Source organism: Anas acuta, chromosome 12 (assembly GCF_963932015.1).
Source record: "Anas acuta chromosome 12, bAnaAcu1.1, whole genome shotgun sequence".
In the NCBI taxonomy this organism is placed as follows: Eukaryota; Metazoa; Chordata; class Aves; order Anseriformes; family Anatidae; genus Anas; species Anas acuta.
In genome coordinates, this window is record NC_088990.1 from 3,821,631 (window position 1) to 3,848,779 (window position 27,149).

At 42.2% G+C, this 27,149-nt stretch overlaps 1 protein-coding gene across 2 annotated transcripts in view; it reads left to right on the forward strand.

The window, feature by feature from the left end:
- ADAMTS17 (ADAM metallopeptidase with thrombospondin type 1 motif 17) overlaps window positions 1–27,017 on the forward strand; it is a 173,853-nt gene extending 146,836 nt beyond the window's left edge. For both annotated transcript variants that reach the window (XM_068695902.1, XM_068695903.1), the window contains 3 exons: window positions 3,837–3,989; window positions 19,246–19,423; window positions 22,383–27,017. In XM_068695902.1, coding sequence (XP_068552003.1) covers window positions 3,837–3,989; window positions 19,246–19,423; window positions 22,383–22,534 — 483 coding nt within the window. In that variant the 3' untranslated portion in view covers window positions 22,535–27,017. The remainder of the gene's footprint in view (window positions 1–3,836; window positions 3,990–19,245; window positions 19,424–22,382) is intronic.
- The last annotated feature ends 132 nt before the right edge of the window (window positions 27,018–27,149 follow it).

Genomic DNA, 27,149 nt, shown 5'->3' on the forward strand with positions numbered 1-27,149 from the left:
ACTATAAACACATCTCAGAGATGAATAAGGTGACCAGACAGCCTGCATTTTGTTTAGCAACAGAATAAACCAGGAGTGTGCCTACAGTTCATGTCCAGGACTCAACTAATGTAGGGTAACTTTTTTGTACCTTGTGAGTAACAGTCCTAATAGAATTTCCATGTTAGTTTTGATACCATATCTGTTAGGCTCATCTGAATGACAAAAAGATAATTTCAGTCTTGGTGCAGTGCTTACAGCTCTGCCAGTCTCATTCTAGACTGGCTGTGTTACAGGGCTGTCCAGCAACAGCCATTTCTGTGGGAAGGGTATTTCCTTGTTTTTCATCTCTGTTTTGAAACAGTGAGCTCCTGTTTAAAGCATTGTCAAAGAGCTTTCGCAAAATATTATTGTTAGAAAAGTGCTTAAAAGTCAGAGAAGCACAGGATGCTAGGGATCTGGCACTGAGGAACAGTGTCTCTTAACAAAAACACAGTGTGATTCCATTGTCCACCTTCTGAACAGAAAATCTTTGTTTGGCAAGTGAGATAGTTAACTGAGAGCAGTGTTTCCTTTCAGTGGGGCACTGTACCTGTTCACTAATGCATGAGATGCTTTTACTTTCTGAGTCTTTTCATTTCAAAAGATGTAGAGAAATACACCAAAGTTGTAATAATTTCTCTGATAGGTCTTTTATGCATTACAGAAATAACCCTTTCAGATTATTCCCACTTTATTCCTCATAACTAAACCAGCTGAGCTCCAGCAATATTTATAGCTGAGCCTGGTCTTCTCATGGTGCAGCTCCTACCTGTCTTACATGGTGAATTTTGTTATCAGGAGTGTTAGTGGTCTTTTAACAGTTGCAGTTGCTTCTGTGTTCTTTTTATTAATTGGAGTAAGTCAAGGTACAGAATAATTTTTCCAGAGTGTAAATATTCCATATCTGTGACTATTGAACTAATTTGCAAATACGTAGTATTTTTAGATTAAAAAAGAAAACAGAACAACAACAAACAAACAAAAAAAAAAAAAAAACAACACTTATTTACTTTTCCTTTGATACTGTTGTTGGGACAGTAATTGGTCACTTTTTTGTGATTTTAAATCTTCTCCAGGCACATTTGTGCTATTATGTAGCACAGCTGACTCTAGGACAGGTTTGATGCTCTGCCAGTTTGCACACATCTCATACCTAGAACTTTCTTCAGTGGAAATCACTTTAATCCTTAACATTTTAGTTTGCTGTTGTGAGTAAATATCACAGCAGTGATATCATTTTATAAATAAATTTTCTTTTGTACGTTATTGAATTTTGGTTATACAACAAAAAACAGTTGAGCACATTAATGTCTGGTCTCCAATCAAAAAAGTGTGTTCTCCAAGCAAATTCCAATACAATCCTCAGTGTGGAAAAAATTAAATTCCATTTTTATTGCCAAACACTTGAGATTGTTTTGGACAAAGTACCACACAGTCCTTTTTTAATGACAGAAATAGAGATCATCACAAAAAGGTAAATGTTTCTATTGTTAGTGGAAAAAAAATAATGGATTTCCTTAAAATAAAGGATCTGCAAAGTTGTGATGCCCCTTTAAAAAACTTCGTGGGATTTGACTAAGTTATTTGTTAATAAAGACCTAATGATCCAAGCTGGACACTCAGGGACTGCATGTATTATTTAGTAGACCATTCCGGTTTTAAATCTCTGTAAAATCTATACACTAAAAATCTTTTCATGACAACAGGACTTCAGGAAAGGAAAAAAAAACTTCAAGGGGGTGATTTATATGTGACAACAGAAGATCTGCTGGAAACCTTTTGCAAATGCTGTTTTGTCTAGGAAAGTATATGCAATACTAATCTGTGAGTGACTTAAAAGCTTGTGGGAAGAACAAACAGTTGGTGTTTTTCCCAGACTCAGTTGTAAAACCCACCTAGAGATTTCTCATACTGTGAAAAACACTCCTACTTCAGCTTGATTTACTTCAAGTAAGTTGACCCATTTGAAAGATTTCACATATTGTGCTTTGTAGTTTGGGATGAACGAGTGCAACCCGGAGGAGGACTGAGGAAAACGATCTGTAATTTTGGAAAGTCTGTACAACTTGGGGCAAATTCGTGGCTTTAAGGTACCATTTAGGGAGCTCCAGTGTTGGATCTCTGGCAAGTCTTGCACTTTGAAGAGTCCAGCAAAGTAGTTTCTGGAATTCTGCAAAGCCTGGAAGAATTCACCCCGGTATCTAGCACAGCCGTACAACTGTGCTTGTTACAAAGATGTTACATCCGTAAGGCGGTCATGCCATGAGCGGCACATAGTAAATTAAGTGGAAGGTTTCCCAGATTTTCAAGAAGTCACTTTGTAGTGCTCTGAAGTATTTAAAGGCATGTCTGTTTGCTTGCCAGCTCATAAACGCTTGTCATTCATGTCCTTAACAAGGCCAGCAGGTCAGAGCTGCCTGGATTGTATTTTTAAGACGATTAGACAGGCATGCTGAGATTTGTCCATTTGATGTAATTTATATCAAGCTGACGCTTGTTTCCAGCATAGACCCCCTGGATGGAGAAGCTTCTTGGATTATGTTCAAAAGACCTCACAGAATATCTCATATCTTCGTTATTTATTCGGTGTCAAATCAACTGTCTTTTCCATGCTGATCCCCTAAAGGGGAGAACTCGACATGCTAGAGAAGGTTAGTTTTTATCTCAGTTGTACATAGATCATTTTTCCACCCACCTGTCCCCAGTGGCTTTTCAAGAAAATTTCTCACTCTTAACCACTGCAGTGGCATGAAAATAAAGAGCAGAGATGCTGGCTGTGCTGCTCTATGGATGCCTCTGACAGCATCAGCAAATCTGTCACCCTGTTACTGAACGGGTTATTTAAAACAGGAATTTCAGTTCATAGCAGTGTCCTTTCCCCACCAGGCAATGAAGTCAAGACAAATTCTCTGGTAAAACAGCATTTCCTGACAACGGTTGGCAGAAATAACAAATGGGTGACCAGATATTCCCCCCCTCCCCCTTTTAGAAGCTACCTCGGTAGTGCCCGAGCACAAAAATATTTGCAGGCATTTTTTTGTTCACTTGCATGAATATTTGTTACAGTGCCCAAATGCTTGAATCAAGTCTTCCTCTAGCAACTGCTGCTAGCAGCTCTAGTAGCCTGCTGCTTTCTCAGAGGACTTCAAGCAGTCCCTGCGTATGCTTTTGAGAAACCCATTTTCCACCTCTGCTGATGCCTGTGGCTAACTTCTGGCCAGGTGTGGAAGCTGGTCCCAACATTGTGGCTCACTGAATAATGTCTCTGCTGAGCTGTCCACTGTGTGCACTTGAAGTTCTTTGAAATTAACATCATGATGAGGAGATGGCAAAACAGAGTGAAGGTCATGTATGTGTTCACATGAGAACATGTGAGAAGTGTGGCTTCACCACCATGCATACAAACAGTTCTACAAAGCTGTTTTTGTAACACTGATCGCATTCTACTGTGAGTTAAAAATGCAATTTTCACCATCATTTTAGTCCTGTGATAAAGGAATATTGCAGTTCTGTTATGAATGCTGAGCTCTTAAACACAAGATGTAGTGATTTTTCCTCTGTAACACCAATTCTAGCACGATGCTAACTGATATTAAAGAAGGTTGATTTTCAGAATCGGCATTTTTTAAAAGTAAAGTATTTCCCCAGCAGATACCATACTTTTCAAATGACTCAGATGTTTGAAAGGGGTTTAATTATTGGGGGAAAATCTTACAGGTAATCAGTTTTTCTTCGTGTGCATAACTATGTTGCCCAAAAAAAGTTTTTATTTCTAGGCATTGTGTGACAGAAAACAAATAGCTATTGTTTTGCAGTGTTCAGCAGACTGTGGCAAAGGGATACAGAAAAGAACAGTGACGTGCACAAATTCTCAAGGAAAGTGTGATGCAGCCACCAGGCCAAGAGACGAGGAGGAGTGTGAGGATCACACAGGCTGTTACGAATGGAAAACAGGCGATTGGTCTAAGGTAACAGTGAACACGATGTGGTATTTTCGTTCTAAATGCAAAGTGCTGTGCTTCTGTGTGCAGTCTGTTTTGCAATTCAAGTATTTGAAAGGGAAGGGTTTTACTCATTTTGATTAGAGTTTTTTTCTGGGCTTTAAACTTTCCCTTTATGCCATTTGTGACCCAAACACTGCAACACGTTCTTGTGGAAATTACCCAGCAAGTTGTAACTAAGTGTATTTCAAACAGCGTAGAAATCAGTATTAATTGACAGTTTAACCATCCCAAGGCTAAACCCACACAGCCTGCCCATAAAAAAGGAAGATTCTCACCACAGGCCAAAACTCATCCATCAACTGAGTTCTTAGTGTTGAAAGGCTCCTTTACAAGCGATGCTGAAACCACTTTCCGTATTTCAAAAAACAAACTCTGAAGCGAGCTGGCTAACAGGTTGAGTGCTACAAGAAGGAGTTCATTAGCAGTATCTTCCAGGACTGCAGGGAGCAAAGGAGGTATCCCGTGCCCAGCTTGGGCAAGCTAAAAACAAAACAGCAAGTTTGAGTTCCTTCAGTATATATGTGTGTTAAGTATTTGCACTTTGAATGAGAAACCTAGTCCCTGAGAAAAGGAGAAATCTCAGGAGAGGTTGTGGTGAGAGTGTTGTCTCCCTCAAAGCATCAATACACAGCTGAGAAGAGTTGAGCCTTAGTTTTCTTACCCCACAGGTGATAAATCTGAGGGTCTGGGTCTGGGAGAACTGTTGTTAAACTGAATACTACGGGGGGGAAGTGTGAGGAAGCCTCAGCAGACTCGCAGAGACAAAGGCTGATAGAGAGCACTCACAGCTGAAGTCTGTTTGCCCTCCTTGTGCTGGTCCTGCATGCAGTCTGATGGTATATACCATTTTATTACCACAGATGCAAAACCAGACCTGTGCAGCTGAATCTTGTGCTATTCTGAGACCTACACAGCACAGGCCAGGCCCAGACTTATTCCAACTGCCTGAAATGAAAGTAGGCCATCGATTTAAAGGCAGAGCCAAAACCATCAGTCCCTTCCTCGGGGCTGGATTTCACCTTCACTTAGGCCTGTCTGAACTTAGTTTCGCCAGTGACATCAGTGGAATTAATTCCTGCATGCAGTGGATTAAAGCAGAGCAGAGTCTGCTCTGTATTTGCATTCTAATCTTAAAGTAACAGGTAGTTTTACTTGGACAGGAGCAGTGTAAGAAACTCACCCTCTGCCAGCGTTGTTCATAAAGCATCCTTTACATTACTGACTCATGTCTGCATAAAGAAATGAAATTTCCCAGGAATATTATATTCCAGCTTGGTTTTATCTTATCTTTGTAACTGTACTGTTCTTTAAACAGAAAGCCTACTTTGTGTTTTGGAATGTACGGCATGCACAGAAACCACTGGGATACAGTAGTTGCATTTTGCTGTCCAAAAACCCAAACACCAGCAAGCAAAATCCAGTGAAGCAGAGGCCCATGATGGGCAAATTGGCTTATCTGCAATTGCATTTTTTTTGCATTAAGATAGGGAGTTACGAATATTTGTAGATATAGCATGTCATAGACACACAAATTGAATGGTATCAGTGCTGGAGAATGCATTAAGAACCTGCCACATACAAAAGATCTGCATTTATGCTGAGCCAGGAATTTGTATCACAGAATGTTTGGAGTATTGAACATTATTTTATTTATAACCTGGCATGCAGAATCCACGCAAGCAAGCCAAGACAAACAGTTCCTGTATGTTAACAGGTGAAATAACATTATTTATTTATTTGTGGAATTTTAAAAGTTTTTGGCAGGAAAATTGACCCGGATTCTCTTTATAGGGAGGAATATGAAATAGCTGTGTGTTCACTGATTACATGGGTTGAAAGTTCGGTATTGTGCGAGTGGTTCCCATCTGATAAAGAAGTTGGCTCACTGCTGGAAAGGCTGCAATCATACATTGGTCACAGTAAATAGTGGTGATGATGGATTTTATGTCTGCATACAAGCAGTGCAGGATCAGTGCAAAATCACTTGTTATTTGCAGTTCTTAACTCAGGATCAGGATCTTCTCAGTGCAGAAGGGCAAAAAAGCTTCTGCACTGTTTATGTGGCCTGTTTCCACCCGCAGCTCGTGCCAACTCTCTGCTTTGCAGGAATTTCACCTTGTGCAAGTCCAGTAGATGTTTTTGGACTTAGATTTGGTTTATAACGAACATTACAAATTCTAGACATCCTGGTTAATTTTGACTGAAGACTTTCACACAATTAGTTTCTTACTCTGAATAAAGAGGTAAAGAAAAAACACCATAAGACTGGTAGAAAAGGGTGTGGGTAGATACAGTTCTAAAAATGGTTATTGCCCCAGAAACCCAGATAGCTGAAATATTTGATGTGGAGCACCAGGTAGGATTTTCATTATCCGGATCCAGAAGCTTTAATGCAGGGCTAAGGCCTAGGGGGAGAACCTTTACAGCTATTAGCAATTCCTTCTTGGGGTTGTCTGGCTTAAACACTTCATCCATTAAGGAGAAATAAAACAGTCTCTGGCGGTTAGATTACTGTGAATTCTTTAGAATTCTCGGAACAAGCAGCAACTTTTTGCAATTAGTGCATTGTGCATTTGCTTCTTATTGTTAAGAATCATCGGGGAAGCAAGATTTAATGATCGGTAGTAATTATCACAGATTAAAATAAGGCTTCGATGCGTTTTGTGCAAACAGCTTGCATGGTGACTTGGCCTCCAGTCCTTAACTTCACCAAACCAAGATCACTTGAATCAGAAAATCATATAAGAAGGAGGCAAAACGTCAATAAAAATTCAAGTCCAGATACAGCTTATCAGTAGAACGGGCTCTCTGTTACATGTAGTAATGGCTCTCTCTTAGTAATGACTCTGTAGCCATTGCCTGTCCACACTCTGAAGATGAGAATTTTTGTTCCTATTTCTCTCAAGATTGTCTGTGAATGGTCCTTACTGTGTTTTGTAACTGTGGAAAGGATTTGGAGCAGAGCAGATTTAGCAAGCAGTCTGGGTTGTGATATTTGTGTATTCCCAATGCGTTTGCAGCTTATTTCAAGTGTGCCACGAGGAGCCGATATATCTAGTTCCCTTTGCAAACACATAGGGCCAGGTCGATAAAATTATTTTAAATGTCCTTGAAGTTACCTTTGTTAGTTCAAAACCTGAGATTTACAAATTGCCCACTCTAAGTCAGAAGACAGAATATTGTTCTGTTACTAGTGACCATGATAACCTGTTACCAGCTAGTGCTTTCTATTTCTTTGCACTACTGCAACTTCTCTCTTAAATCTCTTATCTTAAAGGGATATACTTAATGTTATTAGCATTTAGCACAAATGCAGCATTAGTATGATGAGCAACATAACTAAAATGTTCCTGGTCTGGGAGTCTTCACGCCTAATAGAAAGGCAGATTGCACAGTGGGAGACCCACTGAAGGTGTTAACCTGAAATTATTTTTTTACTGTTGCTTGGGTTCTTCAGAATTGCAGTTCATTGTATCATCCTTTATATATGATGCAATATACAAAGGGGAGTCCAAGGCATCTCCCATTCAGTCTTTTCTTCCAAAAGGAAATTCCACATCCAGTTTGAATTCAGTTAAAGAAATAAACACCGCATACACTTTCTGCTTTGCAATAGTTCTTCTGTGTTTGAAATCCGAGCTGTGAAATGTTCTAGCACTGGAAACATTTTTACATTTTTGCTGTAGTTGTGCTAGTCCAAAGAACAAACATAGGTTGCTCACTTTCTCAACATTTGCTTCAGAGTCCCAGGCTGCTGAAGATATGCCTCTTGATGCGTTAGCAAGACAGTAGGTCATTCCTTCACAAGGAATTGATTTTGCTGACAAACTTTGTGTCGAGTATTCCATTCCTGTACAGAATGCAGGCAGCTAGTGAGCAGAACATGTCTGTGTGCATGCAGCTCGCCGGAAAGCTTAGCAGGATACACAGTCTGAGTTTGAACTGCTCGCATGCTGTAGGCTACACCTGAAGGGATCAGGACTGACTGCACTGAAGTCTGCCGTGCCTCCTGGAGCTGAAAGCACGTGTCCTAAATGATGTGGGAGCACATTACTGGCTTGCTGCAGGGAGCTGCCTGCTAGATGTGCTGGCTAGGTGTGGTAGTGACAAGGAACAGTTGTGCTTGAGGATGAGCAGCACTGGGGACTGCTTTGTAGCTACCCGGGCTTCCCCATTCTGTCCTTAATGCTCTCCCCTTCTGCTCTAGTTATAATGAAGCAGGGAAATCACTCAGCTGCACTCATCCAGGCCAAGGCTGTACTTCTTCAGTTCCTTTTGTCCAGTTGGCTTATGAACTCTTCTAGGATATAACCAAAGAGGCAAGATTATGTATCAGGAGCAATTCTCCAGAAGACTTTTACGGATTTTTCTTCATTTCCAGTTTTACTTCGTTGTTTCATTCAACACGCTCTACTTCTGTCTTGTGACTGAAGTATTGTGTTTCACGCCAAGAGCACAAAATGCTTCAGGGTTTCCCATGTCACTTTTGGCTATTCTCTTTTTAAGTGGTATTATATCAAGGAAGGCAAAATTACAAGCAAGATGCTCTGACTCCATCGTTAGTGCTGATTTTCACAAGGGTGCTTTTCCAGTTTTGTGGGTAGAAGTTTAAACATGCAAATTCTGTCCCTCAGGCAACAATTTGGCCCATTAACCTATTGTATTACATAGCCCAATGAAAAGGTTTTTAGAAGACGAAAGACACGTAGAAACCGTGTCATATATTGGCTCTGCCATATTTTTTCTTCACTGTTGGAGTAGATGTTCCATAACTACTAAAGCCTATGTTAATCTTGGAGAACCCAACATGAGTCCAGTGTAACCATCCTTCATTCTTCCCTCCAGTCCATTGGCCACAAGCCAAAGGTCTCACTCAGCAACGTGGATCAGGTGTCATTCTGCCTTCCATTAGTATAAATGCAGATTCATTCAGCCATGGAAGTTACTGCAGGTTTTTGCCAGTGCCATTCAGACCAGAATCTGGCCTGCTGGACTGTGCAAGAACCTTGGGTCTTGTGTAGGAACCATCACAGATTCATGGGTTTTGGTGAAAATGGAAATAAATCTATGACATCTCAAACGGAGCTTCCTTGAGCAAAGGAAAGAAGTGGAGGACAAAGCTCTTTCTACCACTTCACATTTTTTATAACCACCTGGCACAACTTTTCACTGAATTCAGAGATTGTACACTCCAGAATCTGCAAAGCTTTAGGAATGATCAGCTTGGCAAAGTGTGATGTTAAAAAATATTCTTGTTGCCAAATCGTGTCAATAATGATAAAACACACCTGAAAAATTCCCTATAGCCACCTGCCCTCCCTGCACATCACTAGTTGCCAATTTCTTTACGGTGTTTTGTTGAGCCTGTGAAATACTGGCTGGGGGTTCTCATCCCAAGAGAATATTAACAATAGGGAGAAAAAAAAAGTAATTTCCTATAAGAAAAATACTGGTTTTGTGCCAGACATTGAGGTGTTTCATACTGAAGATCAGCAGTCATTCATCACGGTGGGTGGTAACAAGGCTTTTGTAATTGTAAATTAATTGTTTTGGCAGGAAGGCAGGAGGTTGCGCTCTCAGAGAGATAAAACCCCAAACCTTACAGCACACAGAGAAGCCTGCTTTTTTCAAAATACTCTACAATCTTCCAGTGCCAGGAAGGCATGTTTTCCAAGGTCCAAATGTTTGGGAACATCAACAAAAATCCTCTATATGCCTCACTTTTAACGCTTAACTCACATTACATGATAAGAAGAGCAAATCAAGGACAGCTGTGGTTGGAGAGGTGTATTCAAAACTGTTGCAAACATAGCAGCAAACTGTCCTTTGTTCTAACACTCATTACAAATTCATGGCTTGACCCGCCATCTGTTTATGATAAACCATGGACGACTTGTTAATTCTTCATAAAGGTCATCTCCTTCCACCTTGGAGAAAATAACTTTTCTTGTTGCATTGAGAGAAAACTCTGCAGGAGGGATGGTGGCTTAAAACTGCAGTCGCACGCTGCAGCTGACAGAGCTTTTCCTGCCTCTTACTTGCGTTGGCTTAGCGAACAGCTTTCTGATTTATGGCTGCTCATGTGCATTCAGCACCACAGCTAGAAACTGATGTTGGAAAATTGTTCACAGGTCTCACTGGTGCAAATCAGTTTTCTCCAGGGAGTGGCACAGATGATACCAGAGGAGAGGACCCAGCAGGCTTCTATATTTTAACTTTCCACGTCCGTGGTCGTAGGCATGGCCAGGAGCCAGACCATCAGTGTGTCCTAAACCTACTGCCCCAGTGGACAGCTCTAAGTTGCACTGCTCGTTCTTGTCCCCTGAGTTGTTTTTTTTCCTCTGGCCAGCAATCACTGATGTGCAAATCACAGCCTCTTTTACCACCTGTACTGCTTTATTGCGGACAAACTAAGAAATAGTTTTCATACCTGCAGTGCAAATACACACTGGAGGAAAGAAAGGACAGCTAAAACAAGTTCAGCTTACCTACAGGCCTCTGGATGGCCATGGGACCATCACTTAATGCATTTATACCGCTAAGTCCTAGTCCATATCAGCACTAAAACAAGTTTGAAGCTCTCTCTAGACCTTGTGGTAGCTGTCAGCCCCGGTTAATGCAGCTACAGACACAAGCCTAGGCATGGAAAGTGAAGGGAGAACCAAGCCTTGATCGTGCCTTTGAGGCCACGGCTGTTTCTTGTTTGCACAACAGTTGGCACAGCTCATCTCTGCTGGAGTTTCTGGGAACATCCATCGCAGAAATCATTTTGATGGTTCCTTAGGAAAGGAGAGCGCTGCAAAAGGGCTGTATTCATCAGTGTTTTGTTTGAAGTGGAGCACATTCTGTTACACTGTTATTGTCTCATGTTCCAATACAGCCTCCAGTGATCCTATTAATTGGAAGAATAACTTTCCCTTTTTGATATTTTTTATTTAAAAGCCTCATTCATTAAGTGTATTTTTTTGATGGAGAATTAAAGCCTCCCACCAAGATCAGTGGATTTGAAATGGAATGCCATCGCGACTATTTCACTCCTTTTCATGTGAAAAAGAAGAAAGCACGCCGGACAAGCCTGTTCAAATATTGGCATTCATTTTCTCTGAATTACTCTGAGATGTTACAGTGTTTAGGATGACGTCTTTAAAAAGATGAAAAGTGGGTAATTCACTATTGAATGTTTGTACTACTCAACTGGAGAGGCTTTTGTCCTTTGAATCCTTACAACCACAGTATGTGTCACTAGTAGGGACTGCTGCAATTTTGCAGCCTTTCCAAAAGCCTGGTGAGATTTATAATGACCACTGAGGCATTAAGGTGACAACTTGCAAAAATATCTTTAAAGAGCAATTATTACCAACCTGCTGGTGATCCCTGGGTTGACTTTGCAAAGTGATGAAACGCAGCATTCATTGTCTGTTTCAGAGCTGAGTAGCTCCCTGTCCAGAGAACACTCAGGCAGAACTGATATGATGGATATGAACAGCCTCTTGCTGAAATAAAATAATCCCATTGGGGTCTTTAATTACTTTTTTTTTAATAAATTTCATTCAGGTAGCATTGATCATTAAGTGATGAGTAACTAAAATGTGTTCAGTGGAGCCCCAGTTCCCAAGACACTCTTTCAGAATTCCATCTGTGACAGCAGTCAGTGTGAGACTGTAGTTCATGTAGCCCATAAAAACATGGTTCAGCATTGGCGTGAGTACATACGTTGTAGAAGTAGTGTAAATCCTTCAGCAGTCAGCCTGAGTTGAATTCCATGTGATTCCACGGTTACATAGTTATAGTTTTCCATTACTATCTAGCTTGAAGTTAGCTTAATTATTTTTTTTACACACACACAGACACACACAGAATTTCTAGGTTGGAAGAGACCTCAAGATCATCGAGTCCAACCTCTGACCTAACACTAACAGTCCCCACTAAACCATATCCCTAAGCTCTACATCTAAACGTCTTTTGAAGACTTCCAGGGATGGTGACTCCACCACCTCCCTGGGCAGCCCGTTCCAGTGCCTAACAACCCTTTCAGTAAAGAAGTTCTTCCTAACATCTAACCTAAAACTCCCCTGGCGTAACTTTAGCCCATTCCCCTTCGTCCTGTCACCAGGCACATGGGAGAACAGGCCAACCCCCACCTCACTACAGCCTCCTTTAATGTACTTATACAGAGCAATAAGGTCACCCCTGAGCCTCCTCTTCTCTAGGCTGAACAAGCCCAGCTCCTTCAGCCGCTCCTCATAGGACTTGCTCTCCAGGCCCCTCACCAGCTTCGTCACCCTTCTTTGGACCCGCTCAAGCACCTCAATGTCCTTCTTGTAGCGAGGGGCCCAAAACTGAACACAGTACTCGAGGTGCGGCCTCACCAGAGCCGAGTACAGGGGGACGATCACCTCCCTAGCCCTGCTGGTCACAGTGTTTCTGATACAAGCCAGGATGCCGTTGGCCTTCTTGGCCACCTGAGCACACTGCTGGCTCATATTCAGCCGACTGTCCACCATCACTCCCAGGTCCTTCTCTGCCTGGCAGCTCTCCAACCATTCCTCTCCCAGCCTGTAGTTCTGCTTGGGGTTATTGCGCCCCAGGTGCAGGACCCGGCACTTGGCCTTGTTGAACTTCATACAGTTGACCTCAGCCCATCGGTGCAGCCTATCCAGATCCTCCTGCAGAGCCTTCCTACCCTTGAGCAGATCGATACACGCACCTAGCTTGGTGTCATCTGCAAACTTACTGAGGGTGCACTCAATGCCGTCATCCAGATCATTGATGAAGATGTTAAAGAGGACCGGCCCCAGCACCGAGCCCTGGGGGACGCCACTAGTGACTGGCCTCCAACTGGACTTGGCTCCATTTACCACGACTCTTTGGGCCCGGCTATCCAGCCAGTTTCTAACCCAACGAAGCGTGCGCCAGTCCAAGCCAAGAGCAGCCAGTTTCTTGAGGAGAATGCTGTGGGAGACGGTGTCAAAAGCCTTGCTGAAGTCAAGGTAGACCACAACCCACATAAGTTGTTTATCAGCATCATTTTCACAAAGTTTTATGGATGGAGTAAGCTATGGAGGATTTCTGCTCGTACCTGCCACAGATCAAAACACTGCACACAAGCTACAATTTGGCACCCTGTAGGCAATACTCTATCATTTCATATCTCTGCTGTTACTACTCGCACTCATTCTTGAAATCCAGTTTTTAGGTAGTCCTTTGTGGAGCCAGGAGTTGGCCGCAATGATCCTTGTGGGTCCCTTCCAACTCTGGATAAACTGTGATTCTGTGACGTGAATTCTGTCCGATTGCTGTGATGGATTAAATGCCATTTCCTCATTAGCATCCACCTGGGCTGCGTTGCACAAGTACTTAGGGGCACTGTCAATACCCAGAATATTCATGCATTCAGCTCTTAATCTCTGAACTCTCGGTGCACAATGGAACTTTTCAGAATAGCAAAGTCAAGCTTAATTAAGCAGTGAGACATGCTGGTCAGGTCTTGTTCCTTAGGGTCATGCAGTTTGAAAGCACAGCTGTAGGCAGTTTGCAAAGATTGCTTCTCTCTTCTCCTTCTAAGATACTGTCACATCAGCCATGAGCGTTTTCTGCTATAATTTATTGTTTCTTCCCATTCTGAGTCAGAAGGGTATGCATTTTTTCTTGGTTAAGTTAAACAAATCAGTCATTTCACAAAAGTTTCCAAATGAAAGATTGTTGTAAGCAAGACCAGATATGTTCTCTTTACAGATCTGGGGTTTAAAAAGAAGAAAAAAAAAAGGAAAGGAAAGAAAAGAATAGGGAAGCTTGAAAAACAGCTTAGAGTTTGCTTTGGGCTAATTAGATGTTATCGTCGAAAAGACAGAAATCTCTTTCTTTAGCGTGATGCCATAGTGAAAGCTGAACTGGTGTTTATGAAAGTGTATTGCATGCTGCTTTTCGGCTAAAACTCCAGAGTTTAAATTAGTGATACTCATAAAAAGCCTGACGGTAAGGTGTGTAGAGCACTGACTCTCAGAGCGCACACATGTATGCCATTAAAGTCTCAGGAACAGAGAAATTCCAGGACGTTTGTCATTCATCTCAGATGCTGTGTTAGAATGTTATTAATAGGAACTTGTCTTGCTTTCTTTCTGACTTTCATAGAGGCAAGAAATAAAGACCCCCGGGGGAAAAACTCTGCCCTATCCTAACGCCTTGAAATACTTGAACTCTGAAGTCAGTAAAGCATGACTGTATCTCCGAATATTGAAGCTTTAGCCATAGTGTTATCCTTGGCTTCAGCAACCTTCAGCAAATTGGGGACAAACTAGTATCTGTAAACTTCAGATGCCTGCAGACTGATGAATAGAGAAAAAAAATCTTGCCTTCAGCTTAGTTATGACTGTTATCTTGAGCTCTCTCTCCCCACAACAGATCAGCCTTATATTGTAGTGCATTCAGGATTGGCTGAAGGGATGCTCTGACCTTCTGCTGGAGGAAGCAAGTCGCTTACAGAAGAGAGAAACATCTCTTAGAGGTTACAGAAGTGAGAGTTTTAAAGGTGACGTGTGGCCTGAGTGCATCCCTGTCAGGTCAGCAGCCCTCAGCTAAGGCACAAGCAATGCTTCATTATTCCATTCAGTCCCAAACACATCACAGCCTGTCCTCTGCCATGGTAAATCTACTTTTTTCTGTCCCCATTGAGCTTCAACACGGGGATTGTTTGGACTGCTCCCTCTTACACATTCCTGCAGCTGCCCAAAGGCAGGCCTGCCCTGGCTTAATTCATTCTTATTCCTCTCTCTGTCTCCAGGTATCTTTTGTACATCAGGAGTTGATGAACTCCCTGACAGATCTCAGCACTTACTGTAAATTCATCCTGTTTTAATACCTATTATTCTCCTGAGGCATTTGCTTTCAAAGCAATTAGACATCTGTCCTCACCTTTGGTAGATTTCAGGCTTTCATACCAGTATCCTAAGGTGGAAATAGCATTCCAGCTGAAAAATCATAGCTTGGTCTTAAGGTTGGAGTTTTTCTGTGAATAAATCTTCTTTAAGCTGATGAATGCAGCTGCTGCCTTGATAATTTGTGAGTTTATTTCCTTCTGGATATCCCCACTGGCTTGCATGTTACTGCCAAGGAATGTGAATGGAGGCATTTTTGTATTCCTTTTGCCGTCTCAAGTAGTGCTTAAACTGGGAGTTAAAAGGGCTCATTAGGTTCATTTTTCGTAACTGGTCATTAACCCCCTCTTTCTTACAGCGTTGAACAAGCCTTTGATTTTTGCTTGTGTGTCAGTTTCTCGTTTACAGTGGCTCTATTGTCAGCTCAGTGTGTTGTGGCTAAACTATGTGAATTTTGCATATGCGTTTTTCTGATAGCGATAGTGCTGGCAATGCCTGGTGGACGGGAAGAAAACGCTTCTTTGTTTGACACCAGTGTCGCTGTTCAACCATTTCCTCGAGTCCCTGGTTTTCCAGGGCAGGCAAGATGCTTGCAGATTTTCTCTCGGCTCTTGCCAAGCAGCCCAGGAGGCAGGCAGAGACCCACGCCACGCTGCACGTGGTTCCAGACCTGATCACAGATCACCTCCCTCCATTGCGGCATCAAAACGTGTGCGTATTTTGCGAGCGACATCAATGCTTATAAAAGCTTTTCTGATTTTCAGAACATTTTTGTTAATAGCAGTATAACAACCCAAGTCAGTGTCCACCAACAGCATTTTAAACACGATTGGGCCAGTTTCACCGTGAAACACTGGAGCCTCCCAGCCTCCTGCAGAGTGGAACTGAACCAGCTGAGGATGGATGAGGTGCTGGGCTGCAGGGGTGCTTTCAGTACCAGCCCGTGTTCTCCCACAAGTGACGTGCTCTTGCTGGCAGCTGCTGACCACCTCGAAGTTACCCTGTTTGCAGAAAGGCTGCAGCAGCTTTCCCGACTCAAGCTCCTTATGCCAGTGTCCAAGCTTGAGGGTCCTGTGTCAGAGAGCACAGAGTGAATCCAGCCCTGAAAATTTTTCCATGGATGTACTTAATTGTTCCATAAATATTTGGGAAAAGAGAGACCGAAGGGATGCATTTAGCTGTCCAGAGTAGGAGGAAAGGTATTTATGGGAATTTGCTGTTCAGTTGGAGTTTGATTTTTATGCCTCTTTTAATGATGTCCTCTCTTCATCGTGCAGCATGAGTAACAATTCCCCCTTTGTATGTATTTTGTATCTATTCCTATTTCCTATTGAAATTCCTAGGAAAGAGACAATCCAAGTACAGAGTTGAAAATTTCATCTTAAAATAAGCCAGATGTCCAACCTTCCTTTAGCTGCCAAGCCCAAAAGAGTTCAAGAAAGATGTTAAAATCCGTCTTCCTGGCTGTGAAAAACTAATTGCATAGCATAGGTGATGATCCCAGTCTCCCAGGAGAAGGAATAAAACTGCTTCGGGCAAAAACTCTGCTGTTATTTGTCTAAGGATTGGAGTTGGCAGTGTCTGTGGAAAAAGTTTCAGTGCTTGCCCTCCTTGCTGGTTAACAAATGCAGAGACAGGAACACAGTCAAAGGTAGGTGAGCATTTGTATATCAGTATCTGAAAACTTTATTCACCGTATGAGAAAAATGTTTCTTTCGCTCCCTTTTTTTCTTTTTTTTTTTCTTTGGTGGGGGGTTAGAGCATTTGTAAACACAGGGAGCGCCTAAAAGCCAGAGAGGTCTCAGACTCACTATATTACTGTGAGGGAGCCCCATGGTTATTTTATGCCTATGTGATAAGAGCTATTTTGTATGTAAAATGGATGTGGAATTCACTCCCCTTGCAAAAAGTTTTGTGAGAAGACCAGTAAAGCACTCTGGAGACTACAAGTGCCGTTGTAATCCTGAGGATAAGAGGTGGAGTTTGACCAGTGAGGTGGAAGGGACTAATAGTTGCATTTAATCAGGATAAAAATTATTAATTTTAAACCTAAAAGTAGTGGCTCTGACTGATTGTCTTCCAGCTGGTAGAAATCACTGAGGATGCACAGTGCTGGGGACCAGCACTCCATGACTAATGCAATGCTTCCATCTCATCCCAGAAGCACACGTTATGAAAGGGGTTACATACAGGACTTCAATGACTGCAGTTTGGAATATCTCACAGTAGGGCATACAAGGGAAGGGCTCGTTCCTCATGGTCCTAAACACCATAACAATTGCTGAGGTATTAGTAGGCAGCCACCAAATTGTCATGTAAATTCAACATCTGAACATATAAGCCCAAAAAAATCTGCTGTAAACTCATGTGTTGACACTAAACTTGATATAAGTATGTGAAGGAAAAAAAATAACAAAAACAACCATTTATTAAATAAAAAAAGAAGTTTGAAAACACATATAAACTTGTAATTTAGCATGACTGCTACCTTCAGAATACAATAGTAAGGTCTTGGAGGGGAAGGATAGCTGGAAACGGAGGTAAGATGCGCACCAGAGTGGCGTAGTGGCAAAGTCCAGAAGGGATCTGAGCCAGGGTTTGTTCAGAATGGAGACGTTCAGTCCTGGAGAAATGGCATTTGGGGACAGAACAGGAACAAAGAGCAGGTGGACACATTTTCTCTCAAAAAAAAACAAATAAAAATTTGGTGAGTAAAACAAATAACAGGAAAACTGTTTAATAAATGGTCATCAATGTGAGTGATCAAAGATGAAAATCAGGTGGAGTCTGTCTTACTTTTGTCAATGGACATCACTGATCCTACAGTACCTCCTACCCAGAAATTAATCATATCGATGTATTTCTGCACTGAGCTGTCTGAAGCAGGACTCCACTGGCTCTATTTTGCCATTCTGTTCATCTAAGCCCGTTTTGCATCAGGCCTTGCAGTGGTGCACGCAGGAAGGGGAAGCTCCCTGTGCTCCAGCCCAGAACAAAGCCATGCCTCTTGTATCAGATGGTCTTTGAGAAGCAGCAGGGATTTCTTGTGATAGAAGAAAGTGATAGGTGGGAGAGGTGCAGAACTACACGCATCCATGTGTTCTTCTGTCCCTGGGCGTTAGTCTTAAAATCATCCACACTGCGTACGCATCGTTCATACTTGAACTTCAGTCCGGCCCTGATGTTGCTTTTCTTTTGAACCTCTTAGATATCCACCATGTCATTTTTAAGAAACACTGCTCAGAGGTGATAGCATTTACTGCACTGACCTTGTTCAGAAACAGCAGAGGACAGAAAACATGATCATTTTGACACCATCCTAATTAGATTTCCTGACTTTTCCCCTACCTCCTCTTCCCCATCATTTGCTTGTGTGTGGCTCTAGCAGAAATAGGAATCGTACCAAAGTCCTGCAACCCATTGTTTCTTTATTTTAAATACAAGGTTCTTTTATTAACTCCAGCTGGTGCACCTCACTGTGTTCACTGCGTTTGTTTTATTAAAATTGAACTGCGTGCAAGTAGGACATTGTAAATCACAAGTGACTGGGCCAGAGGAAGAGGGAGGGAGAGGTAGGGACTCCAATTGTATGACAACAAAGAGAGCATATAAACAGCCTGGGCCTCTTGACTAATAGAAGCCAAAACTCATGGAGTACAAGTTGCAATTGCTCCCAGGAGGACAGGCAAGTGCCAGACGGTTAGCAGGGATGGATGAGTGAGTACTTGAATACCTGATGTGTTCTCCTGTGTACTGGAACGGAGCTTCTCTAGAGGGCTGGGCATGCTGTAGGAGCTGCCTGCCTCTGCTGTAATCCTTGGTTTTATCCCGTGTCAGTACCTGGCAGTGGTTGTCTTGTCTGGGGAAGAAGCCTTGTTAAACTGTCCAAGTCTTGGGGAAGGTTTTTAAACCAAGGCAACCAGCTCCACTGGGTCCCTCGTGGAGAGGGAGGTGGAAGCTGCTCGTGCAGTATTAGGCAGGAGACATTTTCCAGCTCTGTGTCTTTGTGGCTAGTAGAGGGAATTGCTTTTCTGCCTTCTTGAGCCTCATGTATCCGGAGGGACAGTCAGTGTCAGTGGACTCATGGTGAAATGAGTCCAGACAGAAGGACAACAGCTCCCTTAGCTGTTCTGCACGCAGCACTCCTAGAGCTGCAAAATCATCCTGGACAAATGCAGCAGCAGTCCCTGGCTGACGGGTTCACTCTGTGTTGAGTCCTCAGCACCATACTTAGCTGCCAGCCCGCTGCACACTCCAGTTTTGGCACTTATTTTTATGGTGTACACATATATGTGATCTTGAAGCTACTCTGCTTCGGCTGTGTCTCAGTCCCTTCTCTCCTCCAGTGCTCCTCAACCTGTGGGAAGGGCCTCCAGTCGCGTGTGGTGCAGTGCATGCACAAAGTCACCGGGCGCCACGGCAGCGAGTGTCCCGTCCTGTCCAAGCCAGCGGCCTACAGGCAGTGCCACCAGGAGGTCTGCAATGAGAAGATCAATGTCAACACAATTACCTCGCCCAGACTCGGTGAGTGAGGGATGTTGGGGTGAAGGACCAGACAAAAAGCTCAGGGTCCCACCATGCCTGGTGTTAAAAATAGTAATAAAAAGGAAAAATGGGGCTTCAGAGGATTACCTGGGGCCAGAATTTTGGAGAGGGCCACCCAGCCAGACCCTCGGCTAGTGTGGCTAGGTCCCCTCTTACCCATTAATTAATTAATGCCTCTCTCAGGCTTTGCCCAAGCTGCAGAGCTCAGCAGTGGCTAGACCCGAGGGACCAGCAGGAGCAGACAAGTAGAGGGGATTGATCGATCAGAGAGCTGAGGGAGGTGGCAGCATTACCTTTCTCAGTCCCAGACCACTCTCCCCCTGCTTGCTCTGGGGTGGATGTGAAGTGTGGTGCATTACTCATCTGTGCCCCAAGGAAAGTACGTGACCTGGACAAGCAGAACATGGCTGGCTTTGTTGTGTTTTTTTTCCCCCTTTCATTTGTTGCCACAAGAATGTGGTTTGATGAATTAATTTACCCTGGGAGGCACAAAAGCATCCAGCCTCCTTCTGTGAACTACGATTTTCTGCCACTGTCCTTCCCCTCAGCCCGCCCACATCCCCGGCGTACCTGGCCGAGCTGAGTGTGCGGTGACAGGCCCTCTGTTCCCAGGAACACCTCAACTCTCTGTTTAAGAAATGGCTCTAGTTAAGAATGCTTCTGGTAATACAAAATTGGGGAAATCCATAATTTTCCATGTCATACTTGTTTAGTTTATAAGGGGATATTTTTTTTTCCTCAGATTTCAGCCGTTCAGCCACAGCTCCAAGAACCGATTTGGTTTCTTTACATTTCACACATCATCACCAGTAAAATGAAGCTAAACTAAGCCATCAGTTTCTCTGACACAGCCTCATCCATGCTTCCCGTTGCTTTCAGGACAAGAAGCTGGGTTGTAAACAACACTGCTAAGGTCTCACCAGACAGAGCAGCTTCCACTCCACAGCCTCTTGTAGCCTGAGAAGCCTCTAGCACACATGAAAAGGTGGAGTTGCAAAGTAATAGAGAACCATTTCTAATCACACTTTCCGAGGTTAAATAATACTTAAACTAGGACTGGACTTGAGGCATCTGAACTGAAATTTGTTTTCCAACAGTTTAACATCTGTTTTTTTAGAGAGTATGGGAAATTTTATTCTTGCAAATGCAGTCATACTGAGGCGCTTTTAAGCTTTTCTGTTTAAAAACATCTGAGAGTACTTCCCAGATATTTTAGCACTGTGAGCATAGTGGAGAGAAAACATTGCATTTGAGAAATAATCCACTGATGAGACAAGAAATCCATCCTAATTCACATTTTAGGACAAAGCAATAAAAAGCTCACGTGTTTAGAAGACTGAGGAGGCTCAAGTCCCTGCTGAAAGTAATCTGCAAGTAATTTGGGATGCTTTTGTTTCTAAACCAGGCTTGGAATCACCAGGGCCAGAAACAATGATATTTGATATTAGCAGAAAGATATATCATTGAATGTTTTACTCTTCCTATACACAAGCAGGTTCCATTGGATTATTTTTAATTTCTGGGTTTTGCCGTAGAAACCTCACAGAAAAAAATATCCAGAAAAAATGCAGTAGACTACAAAACTTAGGCTGCCTTGTCCCCACTCCAGAATGTTTTTCATCCCAGGTAACGTTGTCAAAAATATCTAAGACTGGAGTTCACCTCGCCTGGCTTTCATTTCTTGTGTCCAGTGTTCCTCAGTGAAGACACATTGAGAGGGGATTTATTCTGTCCCCATGGCACCTGAACCATGTTGCTTCTAAGGCGTGCTTCTGTCTTCAGAACCTATAAGGGATCTTGGACCTCTAACATATTGGAGTCCTACCTTATTTGTGGCTCAGTGCCCTTCTATTATGTAAAGATTCTTACAGTGTATCTCAGACATTCTTGCAAGATGTCTAACCTAGTCAGCTACATCATGTTTCTGAAAACTGCCTGGTTGGAACCATAGCTAGCAGAGGGGAAGGAGCTAACCCCTTCAAAGATCCCCTTCGCTGCTGGCAGACTTAGAAGTAGCCCTATCCTCTCTGCATTTAAGAGAGTCCATTTTTTTTCTCACAATTTTTAAAAAATTGTTTTCATGTTTCTTTTTTCTCGGACAGTACAACTTCATTACATCAGATCCTATTGAACTTTTAGTACTTGTCCAGTTAAAAGAAGCTTCAGTGATACGCATTCCTACCAGATCTACTGTCGTGGATTTCTGGTGCTTGGCACTGAGACTCACAGCTAAACGCAGGATAATAAATGCCTTTCCTGGTTTCATCTGGCAGAGATGAGGAACAGGGGACTTGAGATGCTGCAGGGTCAGCACCTTTGGATGTTCTCTAATTAGTCCATTTTTCCCAACCTCAAAGGCAGCAAGATTTATCTAGAAGATTTTCCAATTATCACTGCATTCATAAGACTGCTACATGCAGTTTATAAATCAAGTAGCATTAACTTGACTGCATTCACTGTATTTATGCACTTTTATCACATGCAGTTTTTACTCTTGTCACTTACTTACAAAACTACTTGTGACACTTTAATGATAGTGACAACAGATTCAGCAATGGTGTCTTCACACTACTTTCCCCCTGCACAAACATTTTGTCAATCTGAGTGGGTTTCTGCCATCCAGCCGCCCTCCCAGTAGCTAATTGTTGGCCATCTGCATTTTATTACACTAAGAATTACTATTTTTCCCACCTATCAATTTAGCTTTATATCCATCAAATGAGGTTTGCTTTTGCTCCTCTGCAAAAACTTCAGTGCTGCAACAAGCACTTCCGAGAGCTCTCTATCCATTGCCTGCGATCTCAGTAGAAAGAACATTATCCAGTCTCCAGTGTTGACAGATTGAGATTTCTTCTTTCATATGCAGGGATTTTGATCACCCCTGCAATGCTGCTGTCTAGCTAATCTGCTAGTTTTGCCTTTCTTTTCTTGTCCAAAGCTGCTCTCACGTACAAGTGCACAGGCGACCAGTGGACAGTGTACTGCAGGGTGATCCGGGAGAAGAACCTGTGCCAAGACATGCGGTGGTATCAACGCTGTTGCCAGACTTGCAGAGACTTTTATGCAAACAAGATGCAGCAGAAGAGTTAATGAACCTGTGCTACTTCTTAGGGTATTACAGCTATTTGTATGTAAGTCACGGACTAGTAGGTCTGAGTACTGGAACTTCATGAGTTTGCTACAATGTGGTGGATTCCAAAGCATACCTAATAAGACTTGAAACTAATTCTACAGACTGGATACCAAAGTAATCCACTCATCCACCTTAAAAAAATTAAAAATAAACATAAAAAGCACACACAAAAGCAAAACAAACCAAACCAAACCAAAAGCAGAAAAGAGTCATCTCAAGGAGCCAATCATTTTATCATATCTTGACATCTTTACCTTTTTCATTAATGCTTTTTACTTTAATATATTAAATCACCAGCCACTGGATGGCTTGCTACCATTAAAGAAAAGGACAAGAGTTGCAAGGTTGACTAAGGTTATGGGTGCCTCCATGGAGGAAGGCCTCTGGCAAAAAAAAACCAAAAAGTTAGAGACATTACTTACTCTTTTAATCTTGGCTTTCAACTGATGTTTTTAATTCCCAACAGTAATCCCACTGTGGAGGGGACTTGGAGGGATACACATAAATGAAATGCTTAATTTAAAGAGGAGATTTGCTGTAAAAAGCTTGTGAAAACTGATAGCAGAAGATGGACATCTCTGAAATTCCCACAGAAAGCTCAGTACAATTATATCCAACATTCCAAGTCATATTTTTTAGAGCAACTAAGGACTGCTCTTCTTTCCAATTCTAAAAACCAATCCTCCCTCTTTTCCCCAAAATAATATAGTTTCTTTTTTGAAGCCTAATTTATGAGCTTAATGAAATGGAAGCTTATTAACAGCAGTAGGTAGTAATTTTTACACAAGAACCATACACAGCAAGGTGGAAAAAGCCAGAAATAGTTTAATCCAGCAGAGCTTAGTGGGGGATCACTTGGTCTAATCTCTCTCCAGTTTTTAGAAGGCAATCAGATAATGAGACAATGTTTTTTTTTTGTATGATTGATTGTTTTGTGTTGTTGTTGTTGTGTTTGGGTTTTTTTTGTTTGTTTGTTTTAAGAGGACCATGAAACTGGATAGCATTGGTACAGAAACAGGCCTTGGAACAACCTTTGAAGGATGGACTGGAGAGCAGAACAGGTGTTTCCTGTCCCTTGGCTCTTTTATACAGCTGAGATTACGTAGCATTTTGAGTCAAAAGTGCTATAAGCGATATAAGACATTCAAGATGAAACCTTGAGCTTGTTGAAGCCCTAAGGCCAAGACTTCTATTGCCTTCAGTAAGGGTTAGGATTTTGCTCACTGTATTTTAATACTTTCTGCCTTAATTTTGTGGTGCTGTCAGGTTTGGTGCTATTGGATTGGTGCTATCAGAGCACTTAGAAAGTGCTGCATATATGATATTCTCTTCCATGTGTCTGCACTTTAAACCAAACTCCTCTCTGGTATGCGAGACTTGAAACGGGAGCTCTACCCAGGGCAGAGTTTGTCCCCTCTGTTAGTCCTCCAGATCGATGTCTCTCTATCACATCTCACTCCAGCACGTATCATTTCCCTTGCCAGGCTCTAAGGCCAGTTGTGCAGTGGTTAAGTTACAGCTCGCTCTTCACAATACAAACAGAGCCTTTTGGATGAATTGCAGCTTTGTACTCGCTCTAGAACTGCGTGTTACTGTTTTATTCCTCGGAGATGAGTGCAGAACTAAGCCCAGCTATTACCCCAGCCCCTGGGCCGCTCGGAATTGCAGCTCACACCTGTCCTCAAGTTGTCTTTGTTGCTGTTGTCTCCTTTCAATGCAAGGAGGGATAAAGACTCTTAGTACCTAACGTATCTTTCAAGCAACTTTTTCTTCCTTATTTCAATATGCAGAATCTCACTGGAATAACTCGTTAGCATTTTATCAACAGCTAAATTTTTCGAGCACGGGGAACTAATATTCATCAACAGACTAATCCTGCGTGGGCTTCACATTCGCATCTGTGCTTCTGAGTGCAATTGAGCATGTGTGCAAACAAGGGTTTGCCTGTATGCACAAAGCCACGTTTGCACACAATTTTCTCCCAAGTGCCTGTCACAAACAGATCTGCTTTCCTGTTCCCCAGATGATTTTCTCTATTAGGGAAATGATTCTAACTTGTTTTTGTTAATACTGGACGTTCTTTTGGCATCTGATTGTCAGGATCAGACCTCCTTCTGTTCTTCCCACCCTGTAGCCCAAGTGCAGAGGTTGTGTAACTACTTAGCAAGCAAGCAATGGAAAATGTTGTGAGAGGGGCGACATGCAAGGTTTTTGCAATACCACAATGGTGTCGGGTTAGGCAAATGACTAGGTAGAGGTACTGCTAATGAGAAAGTTCCAAGAGAGCAGACAAAGCCCAGAAAACCTAATTTATATTGATATTTTTATAGCAGTAGCTTCCCCTCTTGCCTGCTGTCACACGCTGTGGTAACACAGGGGTGGTGACTGTCCTTCGTGCCTCCCTGTCACCACAGGCACCTCACAGCATCGTGGCTGAGCTGGCTCTCCCTACAGCCTTCATTTGCTTTAGAGTTTTTCCTTTAAAGGGCAACATTTGCCCGTGAATTGGCCTGACCTGATGAAATGCCACCCCCTCGCTGATCTTTTTTTGGCATTGCTAACATTTACGTTGGCCTGTTGAAGGATTTGCCACCGGGCTTCTCTGTTTTCTTGGAAAAATAGTTTGTGTGTTTGTTATTAACGGGAATCAAAGTTGTTTGAATCGGTTTTTAAATATCAGGGGTTATCTTTCCTTCTGGTGCTGATCTGTCACCCTGTCTAGGCAGTGGGTGAGCTCCTAGAAAGGTGCATAGATGAGGAAGGATTTTAATTATTTTTTTCTGCAAATAATTCATGGTGGCTACTTAGACTTGAGGCCTGTCCCGGTACACTTGGTCCTGGACTTCAAAGGACATTTGGTCCCAAGTTCTGGGTCCTACCTAAGGAAAAAAGAATTTAGAAGGAATTCTTCTGAATATCTGAGCACTGAAAACCACCTCACTTGCTCTCACAGTCCACAGGTTAGTGTGCATCAACCTTTTTTAATAATAAGAAACCAACTTTGATTACAAACTGATGGCACAACACAGCTCCATTTTATTACATTCTCTTGCTTTATCTGGTGACAACCCTCCCATTTTATAATAACCAGAAGAACAAAGAAAAAAAGTGTTCAATTCTGTTCGATACTCATGCCCTTCTGTTTTGTATCATTTTATAGGAGCTTTACTATGAATTTACAGCTATGCTCTGCCCTCAGTTACTCCATCCTGGTGAAAGGAAAGCTGTTTGTTTCGGTGTATCTATGACAATACATTCTTTTTTAGTTGTTGTTCATAAAAGATTGACACTCTTTAGATTACAGCGGTGGTATTTCCATATTGTAAACAATACTCTGTACTGTTACTAAAGTACTGTACATTTCTAGTTGCACAATTGTGTTATTGAGTGTAGATTCTCACTATCTCATGTATGGTGCTAATTTTGTTGGTGGAGAAGAATCTTAGCAGTTGATTATTGCTTGATATTTTATTATAATACAGGGATATATCCTCCATGGCAATAATATCATTTAAGTTTTTCATTACAGAGTGAAATGTATATATTTTTCCATTAGTTAATTTGCATATGTACTGTATCCATGGTAATTTTCTTCTTGGTGCTGGTTATAAATAGAAAAGATGAAAACAGTCAAACTGAATGGAACCAGTTGTAAATGAAAACCTAAAAAAAAAAAAAAAAGAAAAGAAAAAGAAAAGAGGATCATTCCATTTTGAAAAAGAGAAATGAGTATGTTGAATAATAAATTTATTTTTTCCATAACAACTTTAATAAGGTTTCCGAACTTAAAAAAGAAAAAATACAAAGCAAATCAAACAGCTAATATGAAAATTAAGAGCAGGGAGTGGAGCTGTAAGCAGTACATCATGCATCTGTCTAATACTGGACTGAGACTGGGAAAATTGGTTAAGTCTAGGCCAACTGTTTGGTAGCTGTGGTAGGGGTAAAAAGTCATTTGTCAGCAAAAGTCGGGCATCCTCTTGTTCCTGGTGTGCTAACAAAGCAAGAAATTATGGGTCTTGTCCCGACTGGGTTGCAAAATAAAGCACGGGGAATGTTAATACCTGCTTACTGTCTAGCAAGGTCTGTGGTCAGTGACACAACAGCAGAAAATGCCTGGAAAAAATGAGCCAGGCGCCGTTTGGGGTATCGCTGGGTATGGCTGAGCAGGCTGCGGGGAGCCTGAAGGTTACACGCGGAGGGAGAGACGTTTTGCAAGTGCTTTTGGGAGAGGTTGCTTTCAATAGATGTTGGAGCTGAGGCGAGGTGGCAGCTAGCTGTGTGTTTAATGGTAGCTGCTCCACGGGTGCAACCTGATAATGAAGGCTGCTGAGCATGTGGAAATTTATATTGGAGCTAAACTATTCCATTCCTTGGAACGGTATCTACATAACCTAGCTGCACACTGCTCTGGTGTGAAATAAACAGAATTACTTCAGTGCCAAGTGTTTTGGATGTGTTTGTTGTAGGCACCAGCCAGAATCTTTGTACTACTTCATTCCTCCATCACCCCGGTGAAGATGTTTGTTGTTTTTTTCCAATAACTGCACACAGTTACGCCTGTAGGATCCC